Raw genomic sequence first — 21,728 nt, forward strand, 5'->3', positions numbered from 1 at the left:
AGGATCGCCTGGTGTCAAAATAAAAATCCCACCCTGCCAGTTAGCAGTGCGGGGAACACCTACAGGTGCAGCATGTGTAGGGTGCAGTGCCATAGATAGGTCTGTGGCAAAACATACACATGTTCCTGCCAAACCCCATAATACTAATATTTGTTCCAAACAAAACAAAGTATGTAGGAAAAAAGGAACATTTAGGAATTAGTCAGTTAGGAAAAAATTGCTAACTGCTAATGTATACAAAAAAGAATTGGCGGAGCATGCTAAACACATTTTGAATGCCTCCTATCCAAAGTATATTTTATATTGAAAGAATACTAGAAATGCATATGCCCCGGAATACATTTAAAAATTGCAAAATGTGGACAGCTCATCCAAGGAATATTTGAATTACTAAAGAAGAGAAACTTTTGTCAATCAGAGGCTGCACAGACTGTGTACCAGAACTAAAAGGTTATCACAAAAAAGAAAAGCTAGAAAACAAATATCCCTTTTTGGAGATGACATAAGACATTAACCAAGAGATGGTAAACACTATCTCAGAAAAGTCCCTACTAAATTGAAAACTGATACATGAGAGAACCTTTGTTATAGTCAATCCCTGAATCCAATTTTAGAGTAAAGGACAATAAGCAAGTAAATACAATGCTCACAGGCTTATTACCTCAGCTACACAAGAATCATCTGTGAGCTCCTTGTGTCATAAAACAAGAGTACTAAGCAAGAAATATGGGTTCTGCATGGCTTGAGAGAAAGAAACTCTTTCTTCGAGGCCTGTAATGAAATAGGCCTGTGGAAGAACTAGCTTACCATTGGTCAACAGAAGTTGAAATTATTACACTTACACATTTCTCAAAAATAAATAAAAATGAATGTAAAACTATAAACTATTCATAAACCTAAAATTCAGATTTACCTAAGAAGTTAGGTAATTACCTTTGGGGGGCACTTTCTTTTCAGGTTCTTCTTGTTTTTCTCGTTTCTCAGGCTTTTCTAGCTTTTCTGGTTTCTCAGGCTTTTCTCGTTTCTCAGGCTTTTCTAGCTTTACTGGCTTCTCAGGCTTTTCTGGTTTTTCACGTTTCTCAGGCTTTTCAAGTTTTACTGGCTTCTCAGGCTTTTCTGGTTTTTCGCGTTTCTCAGGCTTTTCTAGTTTTGCTGGTTTCTCAGGCTTTTCTTGGTGAGCAACTAGAAATAAAAAAAAATGTTCTTCTTTATTATGAAGAACACTCACATGAAATGAGAAAGGAAAAAAAAAATGGTAACTAGACCAAAGGGGCATGATCCTTCTAAAAACAAAGAGCATTCAAATACCAGTGATTTAAACTCATGAGATTGTCTCTGAATATAGGATCCCAAATCTTGTAATATTAAAATTAACAGTTTACTAGAGTTAAAATGCAAGGCTTTATCCAGAAGGAAAGTTATGTTTCGCCATTATCACACAAACCTTTATTATAATGCCCAGTGAAAAAGTCCTTGGAACATATTTCTTCTGCTGGAGAAATCTCACAGCTCAAAATTAAATTCATATGACATGGAACAAGTAAAAATTAATATTAAATGTTCATGTTCAAACCATCTTTAATATGTGGATATAGAAAGAGGACTTTCTAGGGAGGAATGTTTCTGTCATGCATACAATCCGTACCCTGAATTTCATCTGGGATCCAAAAAAGTGAGTTTGGGTTGTAAAAATTCTCTTTTCTAGGAGCAGCTAAAAATGTACATAAGAGTAGAACAAAAATTCATGTCTCTGCTCTGTTTAATTTAGAGCAACAACTTGAACCTGAATCTTTGACATTCCAGGTAAGCACCCTAACTAGTGGGATATAAAAATCTAGCCCAATAAATATTTAATTATTTATACAAAGGGAACAACTCCAATGTGAGAAATAGATGGACAACCATGCCATAGCTTGGGTGTAAGGGCATTCACATGGAATTTCAGGAAATTCAAGTAAATTCCCTAACCTATGGGAACCACTGGGGTACAAGCTATTCTGGGTCTCTTTCATATGAAATATTTCAAACTATTCCCCTTTCTTCCTGAAACAAAGCAGTAACAAATTTTGAAACTTCAAATTTTTACAAAATGTAATTGACATCTTCTAGTCAACCCTAAAAACAAAATTCTGTCTCATGTGAATTATTTTAGAGGGTGAAAAAACAACAAGCTTCCCACCGCCCCCCCATTCATTCATTATTTGCCAGCTTCACTGTTGATGAGACTTGTTGACCCTTGCTAAGCTTTGTTTACCCTTTAAAATTATTTTAGCCAATACCTCTTTTGTCAACAGAGCACATCCATAGCTGCTTAACTTGAACATTTATACCTTTTAAACCTGCAGGTTCATGAAAATATTGAAATGATGATGGAAGGTAACTAAAAAGTTCATAAATAATAAAAAAAAATAATAGTGCCCTTTATTTCAGTACAATCAGTCAGCAACGAAACAGGCATGCATGTATGTTCTATGCTGGTATCTTGAAGTCAATGTAATGGCATTTTCATAGAACAGTCATATAGTGGAGCTAATGGTACCATTCAAGGGTATACTGAAGTAGCTTCTTTGACAGTGGATATCTTGAGAGATCGTTGAGACCACTCAGCATGTCAAAATGTATGCAGAATATGATTAGAGTCTGCAAACACTCATGCACTATCTCTAAGGTTTCTTTCATATGCTGAAATAGAAACTGCCTTTATGGCACAACAGCAAAACCATGAGAGCGGCTAATCAAGGAGTGTCAAGCTAACACAGCTGACAAGTTGAACAACTACCCCAGGAATGCAGCAAGCAGGGGAAATGTTTTTCTTGTATTCTTATTATTATTATGACATGACTTCTTAACTCTGGGAAATAAACAATGCTTTCACTGGCTATAAACAGTAAAATATTGTGTTTAATTACATATTTAATTTAATACCTATTCATTTAAAAAACAATCTATTTTTAAAACAAAATAAAGCACACATATGAATGGGTTTCTGGTTTCTGATTCACAAGACACCTGAGCCATGCAGCAGTCCCTGACACCCAGTGAACAGTCTGAAATATTTGTAGCTTTAGCTCAGATTCTCAACGTTACATCTATAGTACACAATTGTTTATGCATATTTTTGCATGATTATTTTGTACAGAAATGCCCTGCTTGCATGTTCAAATCTGATCTCTGTATGCGCTCGCAACCAAAGAGATATCACACTAGGTTCATACAAAAATGCCTGATTTGCCCATACAAATCTGGTCTATGACTGTAGTTTTAGTATGCAGGCATGTATGCATGTAGTTTTGTCTTTGCATATTAGTATGCACTCATTTTTTTTTTTAAACTACATCTTTTAATTCAAGTTTTAAAAGAATAGCTTACATTTACATACTGCTCTATCTTCAAAGTGTTTTGCAATCAACTAATTTAATTAAGCCTCATATTTTTGCAGTAGCCATGCTTACTCATCTTATTTCATTTAAAACTATTTTCAAAATTTTTCATCTCATTAACCTTCTTCAAATTGTATCTTTTAAATTTTACTAGAGTCACCATGTCTAATGCATTGTAAACTTACTGGCCACTTCTAGGCTGATGACTTACCATGCTAAATAACAGCATTCTCAAACATGCTGCAAGGTTCCAGGTGTCTTATTGGTAAGAATAGAAGCCATATAGCACAGCCCACACTGTGCTGACATTAGACTAACTATCGCCAACTTGCAGCAGTACTAATCGGACTACTCACTTCACTTCCACATGGACTCAGCTGCCACTGTTTCTGGTCTTGGCAGTAGCACAGGCAGAGTGGCATGAAGCGTCTGAGGCATGGTAAATTTGCAATTTATACATGGTCACAGATTATCGGGCCATTAAAATGTAATGGGGCAGATCTTCCTTTTCCTTATAGCTGATAAAGTCACTAATGCACAAATGTACAGATGTTTAGGCTTTTTCTCCCAGAGTAAAAATAGCTGCTCTAGGAGAAAAATAATGTGAGAACAGCCAGGGTTAAATCTCACCCAGGACAGTTTCTCCTAGGAGAGTAAATATCTGTACATTTTCTATATTTGCCCTTTTCCTAGGAAAAGGCTGAAATACTCAATGCTTCTTGATATATGCTTGAATATGCTGAGCTGCAGAAGCACCTCACAGAATTTCACCTTGCAGTATTTCCCTTCACAGAGTGAGGCACTGCAAGGCAGACTGGATCAAGTTTTGTGATGACTGGCGTCAGAGGAGGAAAGAACCTGTTTCTTGAATTCAGAGCATTGCTAGCGCACAGGTGCGGCCTACCCATGGGTGGAACTGTCGCTCAAACATTGGATTCAGCACCCGTCAAAGAACTCATTGGTCCATACACCATGTTCTGTAAAGAATGATAGTGCCAACTGATTGAACCAAATGCTAAAGTGTCTAGGAGGTGTACAGGTCTGTATTGATGACATAAGAATTTGGAGGAAGGTAGTTAGATATGTTAGTCTCAAGTCAGTCAGAAGGCAGGATAGATATACACATTTATAGAACTAAACAAGATATATAGAGAGAGGAAACACAAGCTTTAATGAACTCAAGTTCACTTCATCAGATGCTGTGAAAGGACAGTATAGAACAGAGTATAGAGAGAATGAGTAGAATACCATGATGTGAGAGACATAGGAGCAAAGAACCCATAGGAGGGGTCACAAAAGCTAATCCAGGTAATGAGATAAGAATCTGTAGTCCTCATTTAAACCATATTTAACAGAGTCTATTTGTGGATGATTGCTTGTTCCACAATTTCTCGTTCAAATTGGTTTAAAACTTTTTTCTGCCTGAAAGGAGCAATCCTGAGGTAAGCAATGAAGTTGTTCAAGGAAGCTGAAGCATTCTGCCACAGACAGCTGATATCAGATAGGGGTTCATTCATTCTTATCTGTAGAAATCTCCCTGTCTGTCCAGTGTAGACAGCAGATGGGCATTGTAAGCAGGCGGTGGTGTATATCACATCAGTAGAGCTCAGGTGAATGAATCTTGGATGTTGTACTTCCTGCTATTTGGGCCAGTGTGATGGAGTCTAGACTGATATGGGGGAAAAAAGCAAGCTTTTGGTTCCATTGCATGGCCTGTTGCCTCACTGAGGACCTGAGTTACATAGTCAGTTGGTTGAGAGGTGCCGTTTGAGGTTGGTGGCTGTCTGTAAGCCAGGACAGGTTTGTCCCCAGTGGCTACCTGGAGACTGTCATCCTTTTCCAGGAGGGGTTGGAGGTCATTAATGATGGGTCTTAGACGTTCACAATGGGGGCTGTAGGTAACAACCAGAAGAATTCTGTTGTCCTTATCCTTGGTATTGTAACAGGTTGGAGTGAAGTTTGAGTCTGGCTTTGTTGATCCAAATGGCTACAGTTTTGAGATCGTATTGTCATTGTAGGAAGCCTTGCTCCAGATCCTTAAGGCAGGTCAGATCCCAGTTGGCAGGTTGAGAGTACCTCTGGCTGTAACATAGAGTTTGGCTGTAGATGATGGATTTAATGGTGTCTTCAGCTGGTGCCATAAAAAGAGCTGTGGCAGTTGGTTGGTTTCCAATAATACGTGGGAGCAATGTGACCATTGCAAACTTTCACTGTAGTTTCTAAGAAATGAATCTGCTAGGTAGAGTATCCCAGAGTTAGTTTGAACAAGGGGCAGAAGTTACTAAAGTTTTAGTGATTTTTTTCAAGAGTTTCCTTTCCATGTATGCATATTATGAAGATATCATTTATGTACCTGAGGTATACCAGGAGATAAGAGAGCAGCTACAGAGGAAACAAACTTCAAGGTCAGTTGTAAATAAGTTGGTACATTTAGGGACCATACACATGCCTATGGCACAGCCATTTGTTTGTAGGCATAGGGAGTCCGTAAATCTGAAACAGTCACGTGTGAGGACAAAGCAGGAGAGTTAAATGGAAACAGAAGCAGTTTTCTCATCAAGAGTAATAATTTGGGATAGTGGTGCCACTGAACACCAAGAATGAGTGAGAAAAGCATAGGTTACTGCAAGAACTAGCAACCTTAAATTGGATACGAATAAATGTCAGCTTCAGATAACATATCTGGGCAAGCAACAGACCTCAAGGTGAATCTTACATTATGACTCAAAAGTTTATATGATATTAAGCATACCAAAGACTGAAGATAATATCAGAATGTACAGATTACTAGGAAAGTTGAAGTATGTCAGAAAGTATGTACTTAACTACACAGATCATACAACTCACCTAAGGCATCTACTCCATAAGGGCATGGAATGGGCTTACATGCCACAACATGAAAGTAAATGTAATGATCTAAAACATATGGACATCAATCCCAGTGCTACAATTCTTTGACCCATTAAAAGACATCAAACTCTCCATGGATCCCTCAAAAGGTAGATTTGGAACAGCATTATTACAGCATTATGGAACTCATTGGTTGCCAGTCTCATACTCTGCTAGGCCTGTCACAGCTGCAGAAAAAATATATGCACAGTGTGAAAAAGAGACCTTAGCATGAGTTACAGAAGTACAAGGTCTATGATTTACAGCATGGTTGGAGAAACAGATCACAATGAACTGACTGAAATATTCGAAAAAGAACTCAGAGCTGCACCACCAAGGATACAGTGACTACTTCTGAAATTACAGAAGTATGATATGACCCTAGAGTTCCAGCCTGCCATTTTTAATGGCAAACCTGTTTTCAAGAGCATACCCTGTATCAGATAGTCCACAACCTTATCATCTGGAGCACTGGAACCATGTATATGAACTTGATTAAAATATCATGCAATATATCTCCAGGCATTTTGGATTAACTGGTGATGGAAAAGTCTAAAGATGAAACAGCATGAAGTGATATGTGTAATAAGTAAAGAAGGAAGAAAATCACCATTTCCCTCTTGCATATTGTCAATATACAAATAAACTTTCAGTGATCTCAGGAGGGCTCATAAAGGATACACAGGTTGCAATTTCCGTAGTAATGAGAAAGAAACTTTTGGAATGAATACATGAAGGACATATAGAAATAACCAAATCAAAAAGCAGAGCCAAAGATGTTGTCTTTTGGCTCTGGAGTAACAGTGATATTGAAGACATAGTGAAGAGGCGTGGAACATGTCAGAAGTACAGGACACCAGCAGAGAGAACCAATGATACCTGTGAGCAACTTGCTGTTCCATGGGACAAAGTAGGAATTGATCTGTTCAGTTTGGGATAACCTGACCACCTGATTATAATGGACTACTATACTCATTTTCCAAAAGTGACATTTGAAGACATCAGAGCAACAACAGTCGTCAGGCATATTAAATCTATATTTGCACACCATGGAATTCCAAGAACTGTAATTACTGACAGTTTAAGAATAGGGAATTCAAGATTTTGTTCAAATGTATGATTTTTGACATGAGACATCTAGTCCCAGATACCATGAAGGCAATGGATTAGCAGAACCCACATTGTGAAAAACCCACTTAAAAAGCAATGGAAGAAGGGGAGGATCCACGCTTGACACTATTCAACTTCAGAGCTACACAACTGCAATATGAAAAACTTCTCGACCATAGGTGTATGAAAACTCAACTACCAGACATGGGGCAAAAAGGAAAGGTGACAAAGGCATCTATGATTATACTTGCCCAGTCTTTTCTCCAATATCAGATGCAGAATTACAACAGAGGCAAGACCACTTCCACAGGTAAAAAACAATGATTCAATGCAAATTTGGCAAGATGGACACTGGCCAGTTAAAGCTAAGGTAAGAAAAAATATATTCTGTGATCATGAATGAAGGCCAAATCTTAAAAAGGAATTGTGGACACCTGCTCAAAATCTCTGACAATGAGGATAATATAAGTGAAAAAGGAACAGAGACACCAGTTGAAACTAATTTATAAATTGATCCAGAACCTGACCCAAAGAGTAAACATTCAAATACAAACAAGGATGTAAATAAGAGGGGCCTGCAGTACAGTAAAGCTGGAAGATTTCTGAAACAACCAGAGATTGATTGAGACATGTTAGCTTGAGTTTGCAACAGTTGTTTTCTAAATGTTCTTACTTTAGTTAGGATTTTAAATAAAGGGCAAGATGTGACACAGAGTATGTCCTAATGGGCATGTAGAGTATCCAGAAAGTGTGGCATTCCAGGAGACAGTTAAGATTGCAGTGGCTGTCCCGATTTTTCATGTGTTACAGGTGAAAAAGTAAAAATGAGCCCAGAGGCAGTCTAGCATTTTCCAGCAAGAATTTCCAGGTGACAGAACAGGCACAGTACACTTGCAAGGGGAACAGTAAAAACCCATTACCTCTTTACTGTAAATAATTGTATATATAAGTTTCTGTATATAAAAGAGATTTCTGTCTACATAATAAGCCTAAAGGTTCCACCACTGCTATCTACCTCAATGGAGCTACATTCCAGTACCCCTGCTGGGCACCTGTCCCATAGTATTTTTAGTCCCACGTCGCTCTATAGTGCACAGATATATAGTAATGCACGAGAGGCAAGGTTGTGAAGAACTGGGCTCAGTGCATCCAGAAACATTCTAATAATTCACGGAGTGGAATGATTACCTATAGGTTTTTCTTTTTTCTCAGGTTTTTCTTGTCTTGCAGGTTTGTCTTTGTGTGTCACTAGAAACAAAAGGAACAAATATATTTAGCTATAAAATAAAATGAGGTCTTAAAAGATTTCTACCAAGATACATAACCAGGGATACAAAGCTTCAGTTTCTAGTTACAAATTTGTTTTTATATTTATTATAAGTCACATTCTCAAAAAGCTGTCAAGAACAGGATCCAGGGCTAGGCCAAATGGGTGATGTTTAAATTCAATATATATTTAAAAAGTCACCTTAAACCACATACTTATTCTGACCCACATCCAGCTGCCTGCAGCAGAGCCTCTGTCCTGTTGCAAATGAACAAATGACTTTCTTTCATATGTAAAGAAGCCTTGAGCCATGTGGTAGATCTTATGTGTACCCAGAGCATTTTTTTTTTTCATATATTGCTTCTTTGAAAGGGGTGCTGAGTACTAGATACTGGCTAAAATCAATCCTGAGCAGGTGGTGCCAGCTCAGTTGGCTATTATAAGATGCTCAGGCTGTTTAAAATCAGAAAGGTAAAATGTCAATGTGGCTTTCTTCTTGTAGGAGGATCTGTATTTTGCACAAATAACCCCACATTTTGACTGTTTACCTGACTTGCATACCTGGGGCCATAAGCAGCAGAGTAATTTGCAAGACAGCTGTAGAGAATGTGTGGATTTTACAGCACATTGAAAAACTGCTGCTAACAGTAAGCCAGCTTCAACCTTAACTAAAGTGGAGTTACTGCAACACTAAAATAAAACTCCTTTGTCAAATGAGGAAACAGAGGAGATCTATTAAGGGCATATTATTTCCATATCTAGTTAGAAACAACAGTAAGAGACCAGGGGGTATTCAACCCCTCACTTTGTTTAACAATAGGGTGATTACTAGAGAATATGTGAGAAAGTGAATTCCTGCTCTATCCAAGCCATATATCTGGGCAGTTAATTAGTACCTCTATTATCTTCCTTCCGCCCATCACCTCATTAGACACTTTTCTTAATCTTCATCATGGAAGCTAATTAGATATTAGACTAAGATAATGTTTACTCTCTACACATTCAAATCTGGCAAATGAAATGTATTTGAAGTGCATAATCATGTTCACAGTGAAACTCTCAAGAATCTCAGATGCACAACAGCAAAATAGTACTAAGACTGCACTGGCTATACACGGCAATGTGAAAACAGTACAAGTGATCCCAGATAAGCTATGACCATAGTGAGGGTATTCATTGGAAATACATTCCAATTTCTCTGGGCTCATTTTTACTGTTTACTTTTACTGTATACTTACTCAATTTGCAATAAGGCTAGAGTATACCTACTCTTATAGCTAAGTAGACAGACTATTTCTTAAGGGAAACATCAGAGGACAGCAATTCCCAGCATGTGTGCCAGAGCATTGTGCGCAAGGCCATTTTGCTCAGCATACCACAGCTGGCCTGGAGTCTGGGCAGCTGCCACTGGTCACAAAGCCTGGGCTGCTTGCAGCAGGTGGCCAGCAGGCTACAAGCGACCCAGGCTTCATGGCAGGCAGGAGCTGCCCAGAGTCTGGGCCAGATGTGGCAGGCAGCCCAGAGGCTACAAACAGCTGCACTGGGCTCCAGAGCCCCAGCCAGGCTATGTGTAAGTGACGGCAGTTGTGCACACACCTCCGGAAAAATGGTGGGAGAGGGGCAGGCATTGTGCTGCCGGAGCTCCTTCCCCACCCTACACCCTGAGGCATGTGTGCAGTAGTCACTGGCACAGGAGCTGGCGCCAATGCTCCAGAGCTCAGTGCAGCTGTTTGCAGCTTCCCAGCCACGTGCTAGACCTGCCCAGAGCCTGGGCCAGCTGTGCCAGGCAGCTGTGAGGCTGCAAACAGCTGCACCATGCTCTGGAGCCATTGGCAGTGAGGAGGGGCCGGGGTTATGTTGCCCCAGGCCCTTCCCTTGCCCTTCACCTGGAGGTGCACATGCACCCAACCACCACCATGGAGCCATTGCTGGAGCTACAGAGCCCCATGCAGCTGTTTGTAGGCTCACGACTGCCTGCCACAGCTGGCCGGGACTCTGAGCAGCTGCAGCAGGCAGGCTGTAAACAGCTGCACCAGGATCCACAGCCCTGGTACCAGCTCCATGCCAGCGGTGACTGCATGTGTGCCTCAGGGTGGAAGGCAGGGAAGAGGCCAGGGAAGTTCAACCCCAGTAACTCCCTCGCTCCACCTGGAGGTGCTCATGCAGCCACCACCAGCAATGAGGATTGGGCTTCTTGCAGCTCCTCCACTCTCTGCCCCCGGCACACCAAGTCAAGGTGTAGATCAGGACTGGGATGTTCTTGGCACTCCAGCCAAAAACATAGCCAGCCCCTGGATTACACTGTGGTCTGCACTATATGCACACAGGAATGGAAGGAGGTATAAAAATCCTCCCCTGTGGGCCACTTAGGTTCAGTTAGTGTGTGAACGGATTTTCCTGTCTCAGTACATTTCTTTGAGATCTCAAAAATTGTCCCACTCTCCCCTGAAACAACACCAAGATCCTTTGAAGACTTTTAAATGAAAACTAGAGACGTACCCAGCCCAGTTTTGTTGTCAGTTTGATTACTGGACTTAGCTTGGGAAGGTTCTATTATTTTTCTCATATCTAACTACCAGGCTACTAGGGAATAAGTTGGTGGACCTGCTGGACCTGTTCTACTTTGTGTAAGTAAATATTCACTGGAGTCTTGAACTCGTATGAAAACCCTAACCTTTGGCATCAGAGCTATTCGTTCTATCCAGCTGAATGACTGTAATTATGCAAATAATGGCACAGCTTTAACTGCAGAGCTTTAGGACCTTGTTACATTACACTGTGAGCTGCTTAGATGTGGATAGGTGTCAGTGCTAGCTTGAGTTTGAAACAGTCACATGTTCAGGCAAGCAGGGGCCTAGAGGACTGAAAGGTAAGAATCCCCCCCCCCCCCACCACCCTGCCAGGCTCCACCCCCCCCTGCCCCTTGGGGCTTCCCACCCGCCCTTTGGGACTCCCCCTACCCCACTTACCTGTGGTGTCTGTCTAGGGGGAGTAGGCAGGGAGGGGTTAAGTACCAGCCCAGCCCCTATTGCCACTGCTGCTGGGCTGCTGCTCTTTTCCAGGCTGAGCCTAGCGCAGAGAGCAATAGTAGTGGCAATGGTACCCAGGCAGACAGGGTAACCCTTCCCTGCCTCCTCCCCTGAGACAGAAAGCATGGGCAGCCAAAAGTAAGCATGGTTGGGGGAGGGAGCAGTGAACAGGGATCTGAGGTTTTGGGGAGAGCAGCAGGGTACAGTGGGCCCTATCTGGGCCAGCTGGGGTGAGAGGTATTTACACTAAGGTCATTATCTTAGTGTAACATGAGCTGGGTTACATAGATCAGAAATAATCCTGCCCTGCAGTGGTATAACTTTGAGCCATCTAACAAGTGCTTAAAACAAGTTTCCTGTGTTCATGTGTGGACAATACAGGGGTTAAGAGCTCCAGAAACCACCCAAAATTACTGTGTAGCAAGGCTCTTAGAGACCCACCTGAGATGGGTCTCCAACCTAAGTTTCAGTCCCTGGTCTGAATCAAAAGGACTTAAATTGTTCCAGGTAAGTACCAGAACCAATGGGGTATGTACTATTCTGGGTTGGGTTTAACTACATTTTTTATTCTAGTCAAGGAAGTATGTTCAACAATAGTTTCATTGAAATTACTGTGTCCTGCAAATGAATTTATTTCAGATATATATCTGAAATAAATATATTTATTTCCACACACCCCCAATTGGTAAAAAATAAAATAAAATAAAAAGTACCAACCTAAACTCTGTATCTAGGCACACAGCACTCCCTTATTTCCCACTGAGTAATGACTGTATAGTAACAGAACTTTTACTCCTAACCCTTGCACATCAGCAAGCCATGGGAGTATCATACTTTGCTGTTAGCATAGGCCAGCGTCAAATTACTGCCTCCCCCAGTGCAAGATGAAGCAGAGAGGGAATTTTTCAATTCTTGTCTCTGAAGCACAGTGTCTCCAGAGACTGCTCCCTGAGTGCTACAATTTGCTCATTTCTTCTTATTCAAGATTTGTGTCCTGAGGCACAATCCAACCTTTGGATTTATACAGCAAAAATAAAAAGGCACCTATCAATTGCTCTAGGCAAAAGATACTCTAGGCATCTTTTACATAAATTAAAAATAAAGTAAAAAAAATCATTAACCCCAAGAATAATCTTAGTTCTTGCTCACATAACCGTAAGAAGAGCTGATAGATCCAATGTTCCTTTTAAATCTTCACTCTCCTTCCTACCAACCTCCTCCTTTTTTCCATGAAAATAATTGGGTTTTGCAGCATGCCCTGGAGTTCAGTAGATCAGGCTAATTTAAATCAAGGGCAAGAGAAAAATGCCAAACACCAGACACCTACCTTTTGGTTGTTCTTTCCGTTCCACCCAGATCTCTTGTTTTTCAGGTTTACCTTTGTGAATTACTATAAATAATAAAAATAATTTAGTCATGTCTACGTATTGCATACTCTAAAAAAATCCCTAAATATTCTGAAGAGAAAATACTTGTGTGACAGAATAATAGATTTCAGCTGTAAATTTCAAATTATATTTACCAGCTATCTTTTTAAATTTAACTCTTTAACTTCATGTATGGGAGAAATACAAGCTATTTTTTCATGAATGAGACTTCCTATATTTATGAAAAAAATTTGGCCTGTATTTCTGCTTTGTAACTGATTATTCAGCAATTCCAACCTAACTTGCAGGACCAGTTTTTGTCCCATTACGTAAGCACTCTCCTCTCGTATTCCAACATGGATAATTATTTTCCACCCTTGACACTTTCTATTCTTAACAAAAAATGGCTCACACATTGCCTCCAAAGCTATTTTTATTTTTGGAAGCGACTTCAGCCACAAGATGGATTAGCAATGATGCATCTATTTTAATAAGAGCATAACATCAGGAAGAACAGCTGTTTAAAACACAGCCAGCTATGTCCTACCTTTAGCAGGCAGACTTCAGCTGCCAACTTATGCTCTTGTCCATGTTTTTGGAGGTCACCATACCCCACCTCCAAAAGAATGAGATGGGGAGAAAAAACCCACTATCACCACCAGAGACAAATTTAAATAGTGCTTTGTAGCCACATAAAAAAAGGGAAAGACATTACTTCCCCTCCACTCCCCGCCCTTCAATTTTCTGGCAAAAACTAAAACACAGTTATGACAAGTGAACGACTGGCACTTGTCAGAAATACAATAACACTTCTGCACTGCCATACTCCTAAATCTTTTGGCAAATTTACATCAAAGGTGCTAAGCAGAGGTGCAAATAACTAATATTTTTATTGGTTAAATATTTCCTGAATTAAATCATTAATTGGTTCACATTTTATTAAACAAAAGTTTCATTGAAAATGGTGCACAATTTCATTTTTTTCAGGATCAGCAGCAAACAGTTTTTTATATTATTTAGTTGTTCAGTGGGAAGAAGTTTAGGCTGAATGTATTTCAAAGCCACCTAAAATAATTTTGGACACTTAATTTATGTTAAAATGAATAGGCTAGGAACACTGTGGAAGGATTGGGGATTCAGATTCATAATTTTAAAATGCTGAATAATGCTGACCTCCACACCCTCTAAAGCTTAGGATATTAGTATTTTTGCTGGGGTAAGGAGGATGAAACACTAACAAGATTACATATTCTTGCATATTGATTCCATATAAAAACCATCAAGAACAAGCAAGCTGAGAAACATTTCAGACAACTATGCAGCTAGCTTTTTAAAGAAAGTCTATATAATTCTACAAATGACAGGTTTCTGAATCATTATCCACCCTGGTTGATGAACAAAGTGTGTTATATCTGATGACATTCCTTATAATCTATGGGCATGTCTACACAGTACATTGCGGTGCATGAAGTTATACATGAATAAGCCCTGAATGACCTAGCTTAGGTACCAGAAAGAGTACAGGGAGCTTTGTCCTGGCTAATTAGCCCTGCTGAGAAGAGCTGACAAACAGGGGTTTATTAATCCTGGGGAAGCACTCTACTACCACAGCTACACTGCTTCTGAGTTCCAAGCTAGCACATCTATATAGCACACCGCAATGTTGTGCAGTTGTTATCTGAGCTACCTTGTGCAGCCACTGCTTATATGTCAAAAAGAATATGTAAACAATGCGGAGCAGCATGGTAACAGCAGAGTTCATGTGTTTCCTCGGCTAGAAGGCACGTCAAACACATACATGGGAGACAATTTTTCCTTCAAGCTGCCTTTTCAATGCATTTCCCTAGAGCACCACTCTATTTCATGCTTTTGGCATCAAAGAACCAAATGAACCATGAAAGACTTGCTGAATAATGTGTAAAGGGACTTTAAAAGTGAATGAAAGTATAATGTAAGGTCCTGTTGAACGTTTGGAGTGATATAAAAGGGCTTTGGTGCAAATGAAAGCTACTTTTGCTTCTGTGGACCACAAGGTAAACACATGGAGGGTAGATCAGTTCGCTCCTTCACAAAGATAAAAGTAGTTTAATGCAGCTGGGCGCACAGCCTGGAATGTGGATAAGCAGACACCATGTTGGCATAAGCATAAAATATTTTTCTCTGACTAGCAATAGGCTGACAGAGTCCCCTGGTTTGGTCTGAGAGTCCTATCCTGTGTGTTGCTAGCATAGTTTCTTCAGAATATGCTAATCTCAGATCATCGTGTTGACCACTACTTAATATGGACATGGTCAGAGCCATAGCTTTCAGAGACAAGCTTATCTGAGAAGGACAGGTGTTGCCATAATTGAAGTGTTCACTTTCCAAGGCTCTGACGACTGGGCATTTCTGTGTTCTCAATCACAGTATGGAAGTCAGGCCACGAAAGACCACTGAGGCTTCAACTGAATAAATATAAACAAGACTTTTTCATAAATCAACAGTTTTTTCAGGAATCTGTCAACATTCAATTTGGGATGGGATCCCAGAGGACCTACCACATATAGAAGGTCTCAGGTTTTGTAACTTGATGTCATAGATGAATATGCTTCACATTTGTCGCTGTTAGCAAGTGTACATTACTAGAGGATTTTCACCCCCTTTACCAAGCTTGAATCCTTTGCCAGACCTCATCTATACCATGTCAGTGGTAGATCCCTGGGAGGATAGGGCTGTCATGTCTCACTCATGTTCTACTCGTCTGATTTTGCTGATATGCTCCAAAGCTAGAAGTTCATCTGTGAGCGTGCTCCAGACTCATGTTCAGTGCCTGCTCTCAGACCTGTTGGAAACCAAGGGCTTCAGAGCAGGCACTGAGGCAAGTCTGGAATAGCCTCAAGGCCAAATTGCTAGTTTGGAGTATGTTGGCAGATTGGGTGTGCAGGACATGCCCAAGACCCACTGCTAATACAGTATAGACAACAGAGAGGAAAAAATGGCTTGGTGGGATGGGGAGAGGGAAACAGGTCCTATAAGCATGTTCAGTCTACCTGCGATAGCAATGCAGTTTTGCTACTGGGAGACAAAAGCAGTGTTTTCTTATATACAAAATCTACAAAAAACTACAAAAGGGTAATGTTCATATTGTACAGGGTAGTATTCCAAAGTTAGGGAATGCCAGAAATACAGGTGTCTGTGTCACGTTAATTCAGGTACCTCGTGTGTCTGTATTCTGACAATGTTTGTAATGTTAACATACTCTATTTTTTCACTGACTCATTCAGTACGCTGGGGAGATGGCTTTCTGGGAATGGATGAGAGGTCTGGTCTCCAATATCCCTGCCTCATCTTATTCAGGTAGCGGGAAGTAGAAGAGGCAAGGAACAGCCAGAAAAGGAGACGGTCACATGGTCCTTGGAAGCTTCGTACAGGCTGAGGCTAATGGCTCCTGCTATCACCTTTGTTTTTAGTAATGCCGAGCACTCTGACAACCTTTGTTCTCTCTTTCTCACTTTTAAAATTCTCTGTGGCATTTTGTAAAAGTAGATTTAGTAAACTCAGCTGAAATGTCGCTTCATTCCTTCTTGTGCATCATATTGCTCAGCTTAATTTATAAACTTCTTTAGGTCAATCAGGATAAAAAAAATAAAAGTCCTACCATATATGTAAATGTAATAGCAGCACTCAATTCTCATTAGTGACTGCTCTGGATTGTTATAGGTGACACTGGTAGAGAAAATTATGAAGTCAAACACTCAGAAATTAGAAAATGCCTGGGTTGTTTACCTGAGCAACCCCAATATGATTGAGACAGGGATCCTGACTCTAAAATGTCATACAGTCACGTCATTAAAGATGATATCATCAGGTTGCTGAATTTAAGCTGCCTTAAAGCTGGCACTACCCGGCTTCTGAGTAGTTCATTATTTAGTCTTAACATCCCTTTTATATCATTACTGTATGTCATAGTACATATATTTAGGATTTAGGATCTGAACACTGCAGCTCACCCAAGACACCATACATGAAATGTATAATTCAGGGTAATTTCTACAATACATTGAATTCAAATTGAAACACCTATTTTTAAACACTACCACCAGGGAACTAGTGGATTAGGAGCTGGGATGCTGGAATGCCTAGCCTAGTAGCACAGCCCACCAGTGAACTATGAGACCACGGCAAGTTGGGAAACTCGTTGCCTGCCTACTTCTGTCAAAAGTTTCTGGTGGAAAAATTTCTAAATTAACTTTGCAAAGTAAAAAACTCAGAAGCTAGGGAATTCCAGGAATAAGGCTGCCTGTGAAGTTTTAATTCAGCACCCTGATGTGTATGTATTATGAGGAAGCCTTTAATTTTAAGACCACCTCTTTGACAGGATTCCTGACTCATCCAGTGCACAACATATTCATAAACTTCAGGAACAAGAGCAGTACTACTTTTTACAGCATTTGTGTAAACTGTGATTTCCCATGGCTTGACCAAATCTGTGTGGATTTCCCTGGGAACAGGAAAAAGCTCTTTAACTTCATCTTTGCCAAATTTCAAGAAAAGGAAGAATGTATTCTTGCTAACGCTGATTTTGGAAACTGCAGAACAATTTTGGATGTAACTTTGAATGAAAAATGTAGACCGAGGCATATGGACATGTCAACCTGAATGATTAAGATGTGGTAGTTACAAGCAATTGAAAGCAAGGCCCTATAATGACAAGTGTTTGGGCACCTTAACAATGTACTATACCAATTCATTTAATTTATTAAAAGACTATTATTCACTTCACCTGTAAAAAAACCCCAGCTGTGTGGGGCATATTTACAAGATTTTTCTCAAACCGAAGTGTATAGTTTATAGTTAATCTTCACCATTTTTTTTTAAAAAGCACAGGGGAGTCAAATTTAGTTTGCTCAGTTAAAACACTTGAGAGAGTGTTGGGTAACATTTCTCTCGCCAAAAAAAGTAAGTGCAAAAAGAAGAGATCTATTAAGGAGACATTAATTCCATACTTAAGGGAAGTAAAAATAGTTCCCAGCTCAGTAAGTCTTAGTCTGTTGCTTTGTATAAAGATAGTGTGAGACACATGAAGAAAAGAATGCTTCTTCCAGTTAAGTAAGAGCTTGTGTACACAGAAACACTCAGGAAAGTTAAGATAAAGAAAATAAAACTAGGATGGTAAAATGTATTAGTTAAGCTTATAGCATCTCTGTGTGGATACACTCATGCTGAAACAGAGTGGCTTTAGTGGACTATTTCTTAATCCTTCTTGAAGGAATTCTCCAGTGAAATAAGATCCCATAAAATGCTTCAATTCAAAATTGGAAAGGGGAGAAATCCTGTTCAATTGCTGCCTAACTCTGGAAGCACCTAAACTCACTACCTCACTCTTGTACATTAAGTTTTCCTCAGGCCCCATCTACATGTTGCAGGTATCTCACAATTAACTGGTTAATAGCACACTTACATTAAGACCAGCTACACGTGCAAAGTAGCTATCACACAATAAAAAGCTCCAACCAGCTATAGAGTTAGACCTTGAAAATGTGTATTAACTCTATACCTGGTTGCTATCCAGCTTTAATTTGCACATGTAGCAGGGTCTCCCCTGCAGCTAAGAGCCCCAATCAGCTGACAGGGCTCCCAGCATCCGGGGTGCACTGTGCCCAGCATGAAAGCCCCAAGGATCATGGCTGCTGTGATTCCCCAAGACTCGGTCGTGCATTAAACCGCCAGCCCACATGGGATTCTCAATTCTGGCTGCATGTCACATGCAGCCAGTACTGGGACCTCTGAACCTGATAGGCTCTTGGCCTCAGCTGCACCTCATGTGAGTTGGAGGATTCACATTCTCAGCTGCTCATGAAATGCAGCTGGACTGGCAACTCTATCAGTTGCAGGGACTGTCTGTCCTGGTTGTATGTGGCGGTTGGATCTAACATGTAATCCCGCATGTGGCATGGCAGGGGGTGCAAATTGTGTGGATTACTCAATTGATCCAACCTTTACCTGCAAGTGTGCACAGACCTCAATGTCTCGCATGCCATTTCCATGTATCCCCACAACTAGTCTCAATCAAGAAAGAGAAACTAGGCTTTCCTGATTGTGCAGGCATTCTCAGAGCATTTGCTTTACATGATAACCGTCTATTTTGGTGGCTTCTCAAAAATCCAGCATAAGAAAGATACCCACCTGCCTCACAAGGCTTAGGGGCTAATGAAGTGAAACCCCTAGTAGTAGGGGGAAGAAGCCATAAGGTTGGAAAGATACTGCTATCTCTAAAGACACCTAGGGCATGTTCAGACTGAAGATGTGGGGGTAGAGGGACTGTGGGGGTTGCAGGGATTATGTGCATAGGTGTGGGGGGATTGCTCAGAAGGGATGGGTCCCCTGCTGCCCCCCCCCACCCCTCCCCGCACAGCACACACACCCCCACAGCAGCTGCAGAAGCAGCAGTGGCCATCCCAGTGCTCAGCCCACTACAGACTGGCAGAGCCCCCCAGCAGCACGCTGCAGCCCCGGTCACGTGGGGCCCAGCACCACCTGGGCCATGCAGCGCCATGCCAGCCTGACCCGCTAGTGCATGCCCTCAGGCAGAAATGGGCCACTCCTGCTGTCACTCAGTGTCCCAGCACTGTATGCAGGGGACACACACCCTCATGCCTGGCTGGGTCCTGCTTCCTCAGGTGTTGTGGTAAGGTAAGTGAAGTACTGGCATTTAAATGTGGCGTGGCTGGGGTATAGAAGGAGGCTTCTGGGCAGGAGATTGAGAGAGAAGAATTTGCCATTCAATTTTCAATTTAGCATTTGTCTATGCTGTAAACCTAGAGGTGTGACTACCACATGTGCAGATAAACCCAGGTTAGTTTTAAACCCATGCTGAGTTAGGTAGGAGTACCATTGTGGTTGCTGTAAGATGGGCTATAGAGTAGGCTTCCAGGACAAACCATCCAAGACACTAGGCATATGCTTGGTACTCCACTACACTGCCTGCAACTACTACTATTTTTATATGACCTAGATAGTTTCACGTTAGCTCAAGGTATGTCTACATTAGAGCTACAGTTGTACCTCTGGATAATTAAAGTGAATATGCCAGTCAACTGGTCTTATTTCCAGGTACTGCAAAGCATGCTGTGAGGGACATTTTGTCAGACATTTTGAATGAAAATCTGCAGGTTTCACAAAGCCCTTTAATAAGGACATGTTTAGTGTGTGATTTTTATTTTCTATGTTATCTGTGCTTGCAGTAACAATATAATGATTACAGCTGGACTTTTGGAGGCACCAAAATTATTCACAAAATTGGATCTAATTCAGCTAATGATTTCAGAGGAAAAATAATGGGGCATTCTTGAAATTTCAAAAATTTCTAAATAGAATATTTCCTTCAACAGAATCAATGTGTCTTATTTTGTCACCTTCAAAATGAAGTTTTCTTTTCCTTTTCATTTCAAAAGACCATTTTCCATTAAAAATTTGACTGAATTTTTATAATAGAAAATACTTCCCAAAACGAAACAAAATATTTCTTTTGTTTTGGATGAAACAGAACATTCTGGGTTGACTCAAAACAAGCTTTTGTTGCTGCTGCTCAAATACAGCTATTCAAAAACAATTATTTCAGTCTGAACCGTCACCTCTGCAACCTCCCTTTCCCAATCCCTTTGCTTTGGTTAGGTCTTTCAACTGCAAATGTTATTATTCATTCAACCTGAAGGAAACTCTGGCCTCTAAAAAATAAAATTCCTTATCATTGTCTGAGCACTTGCCCTACTTCTGAGTTTGATCAATTTGAAAATTATTGAGTTTCTTGACAATGCCATAAAGTGAGATCCTCCATTTTTTGTATGTTCATTAGTTTTCCCTTTCCAAATCAGATGTGGATTGAATTATTTTATAAAAATCAGACCATTCTTTTTACATTCTTTGCTGATGCTGTATTTTGACAATTTAAAACATTTCTGAGCTATTAAAGGTTTCTGGTATTTTGAGGTTTTTTAATCTATAAGAAGCTGCACTAAAACCAAGGTCCTTTTTACAGAAGAACAATGAAGGCTAAGGCTTATTAATGGATACTGTGTTTTTTAAAAGTGTTACTATTAGAAATGACATTAAATCATTGTATTGTCCCTCCATTCATGAACCAGCAGTGTACTTACCAGTATATTTGAAAAAGCAAGAGTGTGCAGGGATTAAATCAATCTTTCACCTTTTCTCCTCCGAATATTATAATATTACCAGCAATTTCCAAAAAGAAGAAAATCCTATCGTAGAAATGCAAGTTTACTACACTGATCTATGATATATTCTAGTTTCTTTTTACAAAGAAGAGACACTTGACTGGGATGGTTTAGTCAAGGACAATCCTGCCTTGAGCAGGGGGTTGCACTAGATGATCTTGTGAGGTCCCTTCTAGTTACTTCCTATGATCCTGTGATTTTTTTCAATCCAGTAGAATTTCCAATACAATAGGGATTCACTTGGTCTAGTCTACTTAAGCAATAAACTACATCAGAATATCAGGTCTTTATGGCACCTTTCCATATTCTTTTGGAGGATAAAATGAAATATACTTTATGCTTGAATACTGGATCACATATTCGTTACATACTTATAACATTTTGTTAAAACTGACGATGACTAATTCTTATACAGCTTTTTCATGACTAGGTTGCAAAGTGCTTTACAAGGGAGGTCAGTAGCACAATCA

General features: G+C 40.2%; 1 protein-coding gene and 1 long non-coding RNA gene across 3 annotated transcripts in view; one reads left to right on the forward strand and one right to left on the reverse strand.

Annotated features, from left to right (window-relative positions):
• Window positions 1-21,728, reverse strand: part of TRDN (triadin) — a 130,097-nt gene that overhangs the window by 14,985 nt on the left and 93,384 nt on the right. For both annotated transcript variants that reach the window (XM_019479485.2, XM_059733444.1), the window contains exons 7-9: window positions 13,003-13,065; window positions 8,568-8,627; window positions 934-1,182 (exon numbers count right to left, since the gene is read on the reverse strand). In XM_019479485.2, the coding sequence (XP_019335030.2) occupies window positions 934-1,182; window positions 8,568-8,627; window positions 13,003-13,065 (372 nt within the window). The remainder of the gene's footprint in view (window positions 1-933; window positions 1,183-8,567; window positions 8,628-13,002; window positions 13,066-21,728) is intronic.
• LOC132252482 (uncharacterized) lies at window positions 11,430-16,696 on the forward strand. The gene is made up of 2 exons (XR_009464388.1): window positions 11,430-11,515; window positions 16,306-16,696. It is a non-coding gene; the product is annotated as an uncharacterized LOC132252482 (long non-coding RNA).

This window comes from Alligator mississippiensis, chromosome 1, assembly GCF_030867095.1.
Source record: "Alligator mississippiensis isolate rAllMis1 chromosome 1, rAllMis1, whole genome shotgun sequence".
Taxonomy (NCBI): domain Eukaryota; kingdom Metazoa; phylum Chordata; order Crocodylia; family Alligatoridae; genus Alligator; species Alligator mississippiensis.